At 38.9% G+C, this 14352-nt stretch overlaps 2 protein-coding genes across 2 annotated transcripts; both read left to right on the top strand.

Annotated features, from left to right (window-relative positions):
• Positions 1 to 2084: 2084 nt before the first annotated feature.
• Positions 2085 to 8646, top strand: LOC130714992 (protein STICHEL). Its single transcript, XM_057564978.1, has 6 exons — positions 2085 to 4584; positions 4720 to 4939; positions 5734 to 6267; positions 6516 to 7212; positions 8076 to 8154; positions 8251 to 8646. Exons 1-6 carry the CDS (start codon positions 2458 to 2460, stop codon positions 8344 to 8346), a joined length of 3753 nt encoding a protein of 1250 aa, XP_057420961.1. The 5' UTR covers positions 2085 to 2457; the 3' UTR covers positions 8347 to 8646.
• A 504-nt stretch (positions 8647 to 9150) lies between these two features.
• On the top strand, positions 9151 to 11797 carry LOC130714993 (mitochondrial import inner membrane translocase subunit TIM10-like). The gene is made up of 6 exons (XM_057564979.1): positions 9151 to 9309; positions 9734 to 9853; positions 9981 to 10033; positions 10684 to 10722; positions 10825 to 10894; positions 11513 to 11797. Exons 2-6 carry the CDS (start codon positions 9818 to 9820, stop codon positions 11561 to 11563), a joined length of 249 nt encoding a protein of 82 aa, XP_057420962.1. The 5' UTR covers positions 9151 to 9309; positions 9734 to 9817; the 3' UTR covers positions 11564 to 11797.
• The last annotated feature ends 2555 nt before the right edge of the window (positions 11798 to 14352 follow it).

The raw sequence follows: 14352 nt of genomic DNA, 5'->3' as shown, positions 1-14352 counted from the left end.
CCGCCGCGCGCTCTTCCTCGGCGATGCGCACGGCCTCCGCCGCTGCTTTCGCCTCGTACCGCTCATACGCCGCCATGTACCGCTCGTATTCTGCGACGTGTCTCTCGTACGCCGCTGCCGCTTCTAAACGCCGGCGTCTTTCTTCATCTTCTCGCTTGTTCTTCTCGCACATCTGTTCGAATGAAATCCACCACGCTTCCATTTTTTTTCTTTTTGATTTTCTGGTTCAGTTGCACCGGATCGGTGCTCTGATACCAATGATAGGGATAGAATTAGAGATAGGGAAAGAAGAAGATAGAATCAGAGAAAGAATAGAGAAACAGGGGGAAGAAGGGTTCCATTCATTGTTCATTACATGATATCATTTTGAATACTACTTTTTTTTAACGTTTTGAAAACTACTTAGTTTACATTCTATTTCCACTCACACCATGAGTGAAATAAGAAATAAAGAGATAAATAAGTGATATGATAGATGAAGTGATAGGAAATGCAAAGAGATATATGAAAAAAATTATGTGGAAATAAGATGGAAGAGGAATTAAGGTGAGTTTTTTTTTGTTGAATTAAATAAGTTGGGAATGAATCATTACTCCAAATTATTTAGTAAATATTTGTCTAATACTATTAATATGTCAACAATATAACATGAGCACTTTTTAATGTGTAATGAGATCAAATGCCCAATTCTGGTTGCATTCTCCTGCAATTCTTTTTTTTTTGTTTGGTTCAATTTTTGACACATCAAATTGAACAATGACACGTCAAAGGGGAACTTAGTCAACAGTAACGGGTATTATTAGCAATCTGGCAAAGGCAACTCATGCTGATGCATGTTCCAAGGGTGAAAATTAAACACACCAACCATCCTCGTCATGGCAGGATATAGTATAGTAATCAATGTTGTTCTTTATTGCTAAATCATATCATTCAGATTGATTATCATGTGACGGACTCACATGACTAGAAAGGGAAACTATTAAAGCTAGCTATTTGGTGTATCATATTTCTTGCGGTGATCATGTTCGATTGAATTTGGAAATATCTACCAAAAGAGAATATTAATATAAATTAATTAATAGTAAAAGAACAATTGAGAGAAACTCTAGTCAAAGAAAGAGCTTTTGTGCTCGAAGGAGGTACTTGACATGCCAACTTGTGAATTCTTACAAATAGACAACAAGATAAAGACTACTACTACTTCTGCATAGCACGAGACGCCACTGTCCCATAGTTACTGTTTTGCCTAATTATTTTGTTTTGTTTTGAGGCTAAGTCACTGTTTGTACCTAATTGAATAATAGAAAGACGATTGGCAGGTAGCAAGAAATGAAATTAATTCGACATCCCAGCGCTATCAAACAGGAATTACAGTACCTTATTTGTAGACAGAGCACAGCCAAAACCAAACAAGTGTTACAAGAATTTGAAATCATCATGTAGCTTCAACTAACATTGATAAAGACACATGAAACTTGCAAGGTTCCCATGCATCCAATAAATGACTGTGGTAGAGTGGAACTAAGCTAAAAGCTAGTCTTCAAATAGTACCAAATAACTTCAATGTCCACACCAAATTTCACAATAAATTGGAAAATGATACTTTGGATTAGGAGTCTGTCACTCAGTCCAACAACTAGATTTTCTCAGGAAAAAAATGTACATTTTCTTATGACTGAAAAATATTAACCTCTTATCACACATAGCATTGGCAAGTAAAGGCAATCAATGATCTTCAATAACTTGATATTCATTTGTTCTTTTAGGCTTTAGCAAATAAAGAGATAGAATTATGAATTATCTTATACATACCTAATCATTTTTTGTTTCCTTTTTTAAAAAGCATATTTTCTTTGCGGATATGATGGCAATTAAATACATAGAAATCCTATAAAAGTAAAGAATTAGTGAGAGATGAATGAAAGGCAGTAAAAAAGGCATTTTAGAAAGAATTTCCATTTCCCACGAACAAGAGCAATTTAATTTGTCTCCGTGTTTGGAGGGAGTTTTCCCTTAAAAAGTTAGTTTTTCTCTCGGAATCATCCCACAAAAACAGACAAAGTGAGTGACCCCAGATTCAAGATTTCACTTCCAGCGCCAAATTAAGAAAAATTGAAAACCCTAGCCAACTAAGAAAACCAAAAAAAAAAGAGTTGTAGTAACAAGTAAGAGAGAGAGAGAGAGAGAGAGGCAGTCAACTAAAACAGACGGTGAACTCATTTTGGCACATGTCACGACGACTGACTAATGTCAATGTGTGTCTGTCAGATCTATCTCCCTTCTCCGTCGCCATCCACCACCCACCATTCATTTCAATCAAACTTATGATTTTTACCTGATACATCAATATTCATCAACTGCCCATCTTCAAATTCATGAGTACTTGTTGTTGTTGTTGTTGTGAGTTAATGTAAATCTCTCTCATTCTTTGTTTGATTTTGTTGAGGTTGCTGAACCATGTCGGAAATGCGGGTGTCTGACCCGAGCAAGCTCCACCTCAAGAAGGAGCTCACCCAAATTCGAAAAGCTGCTCGTGTATTGAGGGATCCTGGCACAACATCTTCCTGGAAATCACCCCTCAGCTCCTCAAGATCTGTAGCTGCATGGAAGGACAGTGGGAGTACAAGGTTCACTGCCACTGCCAACCCCAATTCTCAACTTGATTCAGCACTGCCACCTTCTATCAATGATAAAGACAAGAGGGTCTTCTTGTATAACTGGAAGAATTACAAATCGTCTAGTGAAAAGAGTGGAGTGCCCAAGTACAATGTGGAGGAAGAAGAACAAGAAGAAGAAGATGAAGATGGCGATGGATCTTCTTCACTTCTGGGAAGTTTTGAGGACAGCTTGAGTGACGCACGCAATGCTTGTGATTTGAAGAGTGATGCTGGGACTCGCGCTTCCATTTTCCTCTGTGGGGATGCAAATCCTGTTTCCAAGGGCACACCTGCTGCCAGAAGAACTACCCCTATGAAGAAAAAGAGTAAGAAAACCAACCCTCATCTTGATTTTTTAGCAGCAAAACACCAGCATAATAGACAAACCAATCTAGGTAGAAAACTTGTGAGCTCCAACTCCAAGCCATTGCTAGAGGGGCGTCCTTCCATGCCTTTTTTCACCAGGGATGACTTGGTTGAGCACTCTGATGATACTGAAGATTACTGTCATTCGGAGGATGTAAGAGGGGTTTCCGGGGCCTCTCCTTTGCTTGCCAAACTCAAGAACAAGAATTGGTCTCGTTCTTCCTCCAAGTTGTTGAGAAGAAGCCGGAAAGAGGACTCTTCTTATTCATATAGTACCCCTGCATTGTCAACCAGTTCTTACAATAGGTACTGTGGTCACCGTGATCCAAGCACTGTTGGATCCTGGGATGGTACCACAACCTCAATGAACGATGGTGATGATGAGATTGATGATCATTTGGATTTGCCTGGCCGCCAAGGATGCGGAATTCCTTGCTATTGGTCAAAGAGGACACCCAAACACAGAGGGGCGTGTGGGAGGTGTTATTCTCCTTCACTGTCAGACACTTTGAGGAGGAAGGGAAGCAGCATGCTATGTGGAAGTCAAACTTTTTATCCAAACCACAGGAGATCCTTTTCAGCCTCCAACAAGCGGAGAATTTCTTCAAGGAGTGCTCAAGGTGTTCTTCCATTGCTCACCAACAGTGGCGATGTTAGAGAAGGGTCATCTATAGGAACTGGTAGGAGTGATGATGAACTTTCTACAAACTTTGGGGAGCTTGATCTTGAGGGCTTGAGCCGACTGGATGGAAGAAGGTGGTCGACAAGTTGTAGGAGTCAAGAAGGATTGGAGATTGTAGCTCTCAACGGGGAAGGGGAGGATGGAAGCACGCCAGATAACAGTCGGAGTTTCAGCCAGAAGTATAAACCTATGTTCTTTGGTGAGCTGATTGGGCAAAATATTGTGGTTCAGTCACTTATCAATGCTGTTTCAAGGGGCCGAATTGCTCCAGTATATCTGTTTCAAGGTCCCCGTGGGACTGGTAAAACATCAACAGCTAGGATATTTGCTGCTGCCTTGAATTGTGTGGCTTCTGATGAGAGTAATAAGCCTTGTGGCTACTGCAGGGAATGCACTGATTTCATTTCTGGCAAGAGCAGTGATCTCGTGGAAGTTGATGGAACTAATAAGAGGGGAATCGATAAAGCTAGATATCTTCTGAAAAGACTGTCAATTGGGTCTTCATCCTCCTCCTCACGATATACAGTTTTTGTTTTTGATGAGTGTCACTTGTTACCCTCCAAGACATGGCTGGGATTACTCAAGTTTCTGGAAGAACCACCTCAGCGAGTTGTATTCATATTTATAACATCTGATCTTGACAATGTGCCACGGACAATACAATCTCGATGCCAAAAGTACCTTTTTAATAAAATTAAAGATGGGGATATTGTGATCAGGTTGAGGAAAATATCGACTCAGGAGAGCCTCGATGTTGAAACAGATGCACTGGACCTCATTGCTATGAATGCAGATGGTTCACTTCGAGATGCAGAAACAATGTTAGAGCAGCTTAGTTTGCTAGGAAAAAGAATTACCACTTCTCTTGTCAATGAACTTGTGAGTTTGCTGTGACTGTTATTCTTTGAAATGCAACAGCTCTAACTTCTTTCCCAGTGGGTTTTGAATTGATTCAATTTTTTTAGTAACATGGATATCATTTAAAATAATGCTGTTTTGTATTATTTGCAACAGGTGGGAGTTGTTTCAGATGAAAAACTATTGGAACTTTTGGAGTTAGCAATGTCATCAGACAATGCAGAGACAGTGAAAAGAGCCAGAGAATTGATGGACTCTGGGGTTGATCCAATGGTTTTAATGTCTCAACTAGCTGGCCTTATTATGGACATTATTGCTGGATCGTATACTGTCGTTGATGTCAAACCTGATGATTCACACTTTGGCGGACGTAGTTGTGAGTACAATTTCTGTTCTAAATTTAAAGAAGATTTGTATCTCTGTTATTCATCTTAATTTTGGCATTGATATGGTGAAAAATCTTCAAAACACGGAGAATAACTTAGGTTTTATTGAATGCAGTGCCCTTTCTCATTCAAAAGTTTACAGTGAGAATTACATGTACTCATCTAAATCAGAAAGGATATTGGCTAGCATGGACCAATAGCATTGTTTTGCACCATGATACTGTTATATCATATAATCTTAGAGTTTCAGTGTGTGTTTGGCCAACTGAAACATATCAATACTTTGCTATGATGTTACTTACTGGTTTTCTTTACTAGAAGTGGTTTATGCTACTGATTTGTTGTCCTGGTTATGTACTGCATAAAAACCACTGGGAAACCTGTGTATTATTTGGTTTATAATGCACAACTTCTCGTTTCTGATATTTAAGATATTCTTTTACTGTGTTTAATGGAGCTTCACAATGATCAACTTGGAAACAGTAAAACCATTTAAAAGTAATAAGTAAACAAGCCTTCTGGTTTAATGAATTTCAACAATGTCATTTGACTTCTTGAGTCTGCTTCCTCCTAAATCTTGTTTTCTGGTTGAGACTTTAGGCTTTGATACACATTATCAATACACAATGTTTATAAAAACTGATATCTGCTTTTGACATTTTCTGGTTACTTCTTGCCTGATCAAAGTGATTTCTGTCCCTTTTGAATGTCATCATTTGTTAATATAATGTAAATTCTACAATCCTTTGATGGTTTTTGAAATACAAACTTGATTTCATGTCAGTGAATGAATCAGAGTTGGAGAGGTTAAAGAATGCTTTGAAGCTTCTCTCAGAGGCTGAGAAACAGTTAAGAACATCCAGTGAACGCACAACATGGTTCACAGCGACTCTATTACAGCTTGGTTCTATACCTTCTCCAGATCTTACTCAGTCAGGCACCAGTAGGAGGCAGAGCAGCAGCAAGACAACTGAAGATGATCCATCAAGTGCTTCTAGAGATGTTACTTCTTTCAAGCAGAAGTCAGACCTATCCCCCGCATCACATCTAAAAGCAGCAAACGGAAGTTCCGTCCATCAAAAGGTTATATCCTCAAGGATTGATGGTTTCATCAAGAGACCGAAGCCGTCAAATAGCCCTGCTAGCTCCACAGTGGTCTCATCTGATGATCTTATTGTTGGGAATGCAATGTTTAGATGCATAGATTCAGGGCAGTTAGGTGACATTTGGGCACATTGTATTGAGAGGTGTCACTCTAAGACATTAAGGCAGCTGCTACACAATCATGGAAAGCTTGTGTCCTTATGTGAAGTTGAAGGTTAGCTGATATTTTTTTTTTCTCCAAACTGAAGCTTTTGCTTTTTTAAGACTATTTAGAAGCATCTTGGACAAACCTATTGTATTAACCTAGTTCTGTACCTTCTTCCTTGTTCCTATACAGTATCAGATATCCCTTTTTTCTTTCCCCTCAAAACTTGATCCTGCTTTTTGTACCTTAATGCTAAACTTCAGCTTTTGTTTTGTCATATAATGTTTCCCCCTCTCCTAATATAGTTCTTCTTTCAGGTGTTCTGGCAGCATATGTTGCATTTGGGGATGGAGACATTAAACTTAGGGCTGAGAGGTTTTTAAGAAGCATTACAAACTCCATGGAAATGGTTCTTAGACGCAATGTGGAGGTCAGAATTATCCACTTGCCAGATGAAGGTGAAATTCAGATTAATCCACCGGGTGAAAACCAGGCAGAGTCAAAAATGGCAAGTGCGAAGGAACAAAGACGAGGTCATATGAATGGAACAGAGTCTTATTCTAATTTGCCTCCTGTACTGGATGGAAAACTTCAATCTGCCACTAGTTCATCAGATATTCGGGCTGAAGGAAATGTTACGAGAGAGAGGAGACAGGATAATCCAATGCAGCGAATTGAGTCCATCATTCGGGAACAAAGGTTGGAAACTGCCTGGTTACAGGCTGTTGAAAAAGGTTCCCCTGGATCATTGAGTCGTCTGAGACCTGAGAAGAATCAGGTCCTGCCGCAGGATGGCATCTACTGCGTAGACCCGAAGGAGCCCATGGATTCAACTAGATTTTCCTCTCATCAGCATTGGGAAGATGACCTCAATAATAGTTTGAAAGCATTGAGTATTAAAAATGGAAGGGTCCTGCAGAAGGATCAGATTAGTAAAAGGGCAGATCATTATCCTATGTCCCCAAGTTTATTGCATGACAACAGTTTAGCAACAATTTCTGGAAAAGATAATCTGTAAGTCTTCCATCAATTTTGCAATTGGTCTCTCTTGTACAATATGATTAGAAACTGTTACAAATTGCAAGGTGAAAGCCCTGGCATGATTGTTGGTGGACTTAGTATCTGTCATGGTTACAAGATGCTTGTTTGATGCATGAATTAATTTCTAGGATAGTGGAATGCTTTTGTCTTTGAAGATAAATTAGATTTCATTGCCTAGATCGGCAAGTATGCTGATGGTTTTCACCCTTGCTATTGAAACATATTAATTTTTCCCCTTTAACATGTGATATGGAAGTGGATTGAATAGGTGGAATTTGAATGTTAAGTTTTAGGTAAAATTACTCATATTTCCGAAGAGTAAGATATCTTTTGGAGTTTGGATTGTTTCTAGTTAATTCTATGGTGGTATATGCATAGGTTGAAAGTCATTATGGTTGACATGCTTGCTTGTGGTATTTTAATGTTGCTTTAGCGTCTGGTTTGGTCATTTGGGGCTTTTGGAAGTTAGCTGACCCATGACTGTAGCTGTAACTTCTTTGATGGGGATTAGCCTGTTTGAATACTTCATCTTGAAATTTTATTTGTAGTTTTTCATTTCAATGATTTTTTTGTTGTTGTGACAAATCAAAATAAAACCCACAACTCAAGGCCTCTAATCTGATACATGTTCCTGCAGCTCGGTATTCATAATTTGCTACCTTTGTTTTATAACAAAAAAAAGTGTTATTCGTGCACCTTTTGTCACGCCTAATTTAGTTTAACATTTAAAAGTGAGGATGTGAATGATAGCCAACAATAAAATATTGTACGCTAGAGCAAAATGATTGCTTGTATCAAATTTACTTTGTTGTTTACTTCTGCCATTGTTTCTGTAGGGGATATGAGTCCAGCTCCAGACCAGGAGGTTGTGGATTTTTATGTTGGAACAAGTCCAAGACTAAAAGGGTAGTTAAGGTAACTTATTATTTTCTTTTTGAATTGAATATTTGTCTTGTCTCAATAACATGAACAAGTTGTGTGAAGAAACATGTTCAATTGTGTTGCAAGCAGGTGAAAGGCACCCCAGTTAGAGCGCGTAAAGCTGGTTGTTTAACGTTGTTTGGTGAATGTGGTGGTAAGACAAAGAAAAAGGAGCGGAGAAGATAAGGTGGTTGGTTTATCCGGCATTGGATATTTTCTTTCTTATTTTTTCCCCACAATTTTTCTATGTTTTTTTTTCCTCGATCTATTTTTGTAAGATCGGCTAATTCAAAGAAAGGCATCCATCCGGTCCGAAGTTGTCGGAACGAATCGTTTGCTTTATCGAACAAAGCTTTATTTTTTTAGGGAGTCGCGATTCTTCAAGGATGTGAGAGTGAAATGTGAAGGTTATGTAGTTCAGCAACTTGTGTGATCCTTTTGCTCCATCCTTTATTCACGGAAGTAATAAAGAGGAACTTTGAAACATTTTTAGTTTCCTTTGTACAAAATCGGAATTGCCTGAATAATTCTTGCTACTTTATCCTTCGAAATTAGTCTAGTCCAAGCAATCTAACACTGATGAATGTTAGAACTCTATTGTAAAGGAAAATGGAGCAATAAAATAAAATACAGTAAAAGAGGAAGAAAGGAAAATTACTAATATGTTGAAAAATGATTATAGTGGAGTTGGAAGAAAAGCTGGCATGCGTGAGTTTAGCGAGCGTGCATATAAAGGCACTTTACTTTGCCTACCAGCACCACTGGTAAAGTTGATTTTAATTGAAAAGCAATTGCAGGTTCATATCAGACTATGTTGCTTATCGTGTAGTGTGAGTGTGTGACAAATGCCCATTATAATTTAAAATGCAGGACCGTCGAGTTTAGAGGAAGTCTTTTTTTTTGGTAAATATTGGGCCTGGCAACAATCCTTTTGGGCCTGCTGCTGATTGTAGAGTCCAACCCGACCATGCTATCATCGGTTCCTTAAAATTGATTTGTAGCCAGTTAATGTTCTTGTTTATGTTTATGTTTATGTTTATGTTCCTCCACACCACTGACTCGAACCCAACCCTACTGTGACTACCGCCCCAACCCCTCTTCCGATCACCGGGTGATTACGCCGCCGTCTGCGTCTGCTCTCCTCTCCAGGTACCATGCACTCTTCTTCTTTTCCCCAATCTAATTCAATTGTTCAATGGGAATAATTTCTCGTTAATTCAAGTCATTGTTATGGTGACACACCATTGCTGCTTTAGATTTTAGATTCAATTTATTGAACAGAGTTGCTACTTGGATTATCAAAGCTGTATACAAATGAATGACTCACTATTTTTTTTAGCGTTATGAGGTTTGGCATAAGATATTAGGAAAGGAAGTTATCTTTCACATGATATATGGTTGCTAAAAGTTACCACTTAGTAGTATGAACTTCTTGGTTATTTTTATATGAAGCTAGAGAAGAATGCAATTGTTGTAATATATTAGGGTTTGTCATCTAAACAACAAGTAGGTTTCCCCAAACTCTAAAATTATACATTGGAACCGAATCCTAAGGTTTAGGGTTTATTTGCAGTTCATAACCAACGCAACACTAGCGCTTGATCGCTCATCTTCTTCCTTCCATAGCTGAATTTCTTTTCGGGATTTTCAAGTTACAATGGCTGCACCGCCTTCCGCCCTTGATAAAGAACAGGTATTCTTTTCAGTTTCTCGTTTTTATATTCCCAATTTGAATTTAAGTTTGGATTTTATTCGGGGGGGCTTTAATTTGATTACTTTTATTTGGATGCGTTTGGATAATTTATTTTGTAATGGAGCAGATTTTTGGAATGGCTGAGAAGGAGATGGAATACAGGGTTGAATTGTTCAACAAGTAGGTTTCTCTAAACTTGCCCTGCCTCTTACTGCTAAACAAAAGATAGAAGAATTGAATTCTAAGTGGGTGTTAATATATGGCCTTACACAGTACATTAGCTGAATCCTGATTGGTTGTTTGGTTTCACGGTTTGCGAATAATCCCGGACACGGGTGATTGTCTAAGATTCTGTGCAAATCATGAAACCAAACATGTTATAAGACTTGTAGCTACTAATCATTAGTTATTGACTTATTCTTGAGCATTTAACAATGGAAACAAACATGCTAAACCTACACTCCATGTTTGATGACTCCCAATAGAGCGACAGAATTAGGACAACAGGCAGCAAATGGGAGTTTCATTATTATCGACCAGTGACCACATACGTGCTAAATCCTAGCACCCTTATTGTGCAGATATATATAAATTCCTCTGCTACTGTGAAGTGTGAACCTTTTTCTTATCTTGGTAACTCACCTAATGAACTTCATTCTGATGTAGAAATTAAGGCAGGTTCTCAGTTAGAGTAGAATATTTATCTTTATGTTTGCAAGTTTCATGTAGGATCTAACTTTTTTTTTGGGGGGAGGGGAAGGGGGGAGGGGAGATGCATGGGTGGTATATCAATTCATTTGGCCTAATGTGCTGTTGTCTTTACCATTCAGGATGACCCAGACCTGTTTCAACAAGTGTGTTGAGAATAGGTAAGAATAACTCTTTTCCAATTGCATAAAACTGTTTGAGGAAGGATTATGTTTGATCGTTTAACTGAATGTGGCTGATACAATATTACTTTGTCTTCTCAGGTACAAGGAGTCTGAGCTAAATATGGGTGAAAATAGTTGCATTGACCGCTGTGTTTCAAAATATTGGCATGTAAGATGTTGCTTATGTTCCCTTTGGATGAGTCACTGCCATTTTTTACACTATTAGTCATTCTTTTTCCTCATATATATTCAATTCTGGTTGTTTTCCATGCTAACTGGTTACTGCTAAGACAAGACAGTTTCTTAGATGTTTTAGTATAATAGTATGCAATCTTGGCTGTGTTAAATATTTTTATCTGTTCATATGTGCGCTAAGTTTGAAATTTCTGCTGTTTAATGTTTTGATAATTTGATGTGATGCAGAACAGTTTAGGGTGCATTTTGGTAAACAACTTAATTAACCCATAAGCGCTTATTGCACAAGAGCTATTCCTAATCTAATTTGAGAAACTTAGTAAAAGCTAATCTGAACATCTTATGAAAAATAAGCTTCAAACAGCTTATAGGTAGGCCACAAGCTATTAACCTAACCCTCTCAAACACTTGCATAAGCGCTTATGTTATAAGTTAACATAAGCTAAGCTCAAATAAGTTCTTCCAAACAAGCTCTTCATTTATGGATTATAGAAGTTCTGATTTTATTATATTTTTTACTTTTACAAACTGGAAACTGCAAGTATTGACTGTAGTCATAGTCTTGTCTGAAGAGTTTTTTTTGTTGGGACAGGTTACTAATCTAATTGGTCAGCTGCTTGGTTCTGGGAAGCCTCCAATGTAAACCAATTATACTGCTGCTTGAGCCTTGTTTTGTGGTTAGCTCTGTCTTAGCTACCACTACATATTAGTAGTTGCTGCCTGAGGAAAAAACCTAAATTGAGTATTTTGCAAGTTCTTTATTTTTGCCCATGACTATTTTGAGATCAAACTATTAACTAAGAAAAGGGATCTGCTATGAGCTTGAGATAGCCCTTGGTAAACTCTAGAAATAAATTCAGTTAATTAAGTTCATTCATTATTTCTTTCTTAATTTGACTTTTAGGCTTTACCACAGTTTATCATCATGTTAACTTTATTGCTTTTGTGTTGCTCTTTCTCCATGCGAAGATATTTATGTTTTGTTTGGATGGGAAGTGGAAATAAGAGGGAAAAAACGAATAAAAAGAATATAGAAGGAAAAGAAAATACAGAGAAAATGAAAGAATTTTTAAGATGTGTGAATTGAGGGAAAAAAGAATAATATAAAATAGTTGAAAAGGAATTGTATCCTCTTACATGTTTTTCACCCCCCTTATTCATTTACTTCAAATATAATTTACTCTTAAGATGTAAATTAAGATAATATACATATATGATTCTCTTTAATGAGTTAAAAGATGCAATAATAGCACAGTTTAAATTTTATTAAGAATGATTCAACTACTAATATTAATGATAAAATTATGAATAAATCACTCAAACACAAGGGGTACGAGTATGGTTTTGTTAACACTCACTACTACACATTCTCTCGCATTATTTTAATGCACCTGGGAGCTCACGGGGGCTCCGCTCACGGGGGCACATTGGCATAGAGAGCCCCCGTGAGATCCCATGTCACTACTCATTTTCCACCTAAATTCGCATAGGTTAGTCTTGGAAATCCATCATTGGGGAATGAATTCTCAAAAATTGACATGGGAGCTCACGGGGCACCTTGGCATAGGGAAACCATTTGGGCAACGAGCCAACCCATGGCCAACCAAGAGGCCCTTCCAACTTGAGATTTTCCCTTGAAAACTCATTTTCCACCCAAATTCGCATAACGCCTTGGAAATCAATCATCGGGGAAATAATTCTCAAATATTGACATGGGAGCTCACGGGGGCACCTTGGTATAAGGAAACCATTTGGACAACGAGGCAAGCCATGACAAACCAAGAGTCCCTTCCAACTTGAGATTTTCCCTTGAAAACTCATTTTCCACCAAAATTCGCATAGGTTAGCCTTGGGAAATCCATCATCAGGGGCAAGAGTTCTCAAATTTTGACATAGGAGTTCATGGTAGCACCATGGCATAGGGAAACCATTTGGGCAACGAGGTATTCCATTGAAAAACAAGTCTCCCACCCAACTTGAGATTTTCCCTTGAAAACACATTTTCCACCCAACTTCGCATAGGTTATCCGTGAGAAATCCATCCTCGGGGCAAGAATTCTCAAATATTGACATGGGAGCTCACGGGGGCACCTTGGCATAGGGAAACAATTTGGACAACGAGACAAGCCATGGAAAACATAGAGTCCCTTCCAACTTGAGATTTTCCTTTGAAAACTCATTTTCCACCCTATTTCGCATAGGTTAGCCTTGTGAAATTTATCATCGGGGCAAGAATTCTCAAGTTTTGACATTAAAGTTCATGGGGGAACCATGACATAAGGAAACCATTTGGGAACCGAGGTATTCCATGGAAAACCATGTCTCCCATTCAACTTGAAATTTTCCCTTGAATACTCATTTTCCACCAAAATCGCGCAGGAACCAAATCACAACCCACCAAGAAAAAACTGAAGAAAGCTCGCGCAGAGAAACGAGCTTCACTCAGCTGAATCACGATCCACGTAGTCCGGGAATCGAAATCTACAGATCCCCACAGACGGCGCCAAATGTTCTATCCTAAGAACATCGAATGGGGGTAGAGTACCCAAAGCGTGAGGAGAGTGATATGAATGTGTTAGAGAGAGAAGTTATAACCGCTAAAGGGAGAGAGAATAACTGAATTTCAATCTGAATATTTCACAAATGAGTCACGAGTCCCTTACAATTGGTAACCGCCCCCTATTTATAGGTGTGGAGTTGGGCTTGACACTACTAATGTATCTTAATGGGCTAGTTGGGCCTCGGGGAGAGAGGCCCAAGCCCCTGGCGCGCTCCCCGCCTAAGGCCAAATACCCCTGGGCGAGGGACCCTGGGGTCTCGCCCAGTCCAGGAAACAAGGCATGCCAAGGCAAACCAAGTTTCCCTTCCAACTTGAGATTTTCCCTTCAAAACTCATTTTCCACCCAAAGTTGCGTAGGCTAGCCTTGGGAAATCCATCCTCGGGGCAAGAATTCTCAAATTTTGACATGGGAGCTGACGGGAGCACCTTGGCATTGGGAAACCATTTGGGAAATGAGGCATGCCATGACAAATCAAGTTTCCCTTCCAACTTGAGATTTTCCCTTGAAAACTCATTTTCCAACCAAATTTGCATAGGTTAGCCTTAGGAAATCCATCCTCGGGGCAAGAATTCTCAAATTTTGACATGGGAGCTAACGGGGGCACCTTGGCAAGGGGAAACCATTTGGGAAACGATGCATGCCATGACAAACAAAGTTTCCCTTTCAACTTAAGATTTTCCCTTCAAAACTAATTTTCCACCCAAAGTTGCATAGACTAGCCTTGGGAAATCCATTCTCGGGGCAAGAATTCTAATATTTAGACCTGGGAGCACACGAGGGCATCTTGGCATTCGGAAACCATTTGGGAAATGAAGCATGCCATGACAAACCAAGTTTCCCTTCCAACTTGAGATTTTCCCTTCAAAACACA

The sequence above is a fragment of the Lotus japonicus genome, chromosome 4 (assembly GCF_012489685.1).
Source record: "Lotus japonicus ecotype B-129 chromosome 4, LjGifu_v1.2".
NCBI classification, from domain to species: Eukaryota; Viridiplantae; Streptophyta; class Magnoliopsida; order Fabales; family Fabaceae; genus Lotus; species Lotus japonicus.
Note: the sequence above shows the minus strand (reverse complement) of the source record. Positions and strands in the feature narration are given on the sequence as shown.

What these genes read in the sequence shown, in the direction of transcription:
- LOC130714993 (XM_057564979.1), top strand. Translation starts at nt 9,818, where the DNA reads ATGGCTGCACCGCCTTCCGCCCTTGATAAAGAACAG. An exon ending in CCGCCCTTGATAAAGAACAG is followed by an intron (nt 9,854 to 9,980) that starts GTATTCTTTTCA and finishes GTAATGGAGCAG; the next exon opens with ATTTTTGGAATGGCTGAGAA. An exon ending in AACAAGTGTGTTGAGAATAG is followed by an intron (nt 10,723 to 10,824) that starts GTAAGAATAACT and finishes TTGTCTTCTCAG; the next exon opens with GTACAAGGAGTCTGAGCTAA.
- LOC130714992 (XM_057564978.1), top strand. Translation starts at nt 2,458, where the DNA reads ATGTCGGAAATGCGGGTGTCTGACCCGAGCAAGCTCCACCTCAAGAAG. An exon ending in ATTTCTGGAAAAGATAATCT is followed by an intron (nt 7,213 to 8,075) that starts GTAAGTCTTCCA and finishes TTGTTTCTGTAG; the next exon opens with GGGATATGAGTCCAGCTCCA. An exon ending in AGACTAAAAGGGTAGTTAAG is followed by an intron (nt 8,155 to 8,250) that starts GTAACTTATTAT and finishes TGTTGCAAGCAG; the next exon opens with GTGAAAGGCACCCCAGTTAG.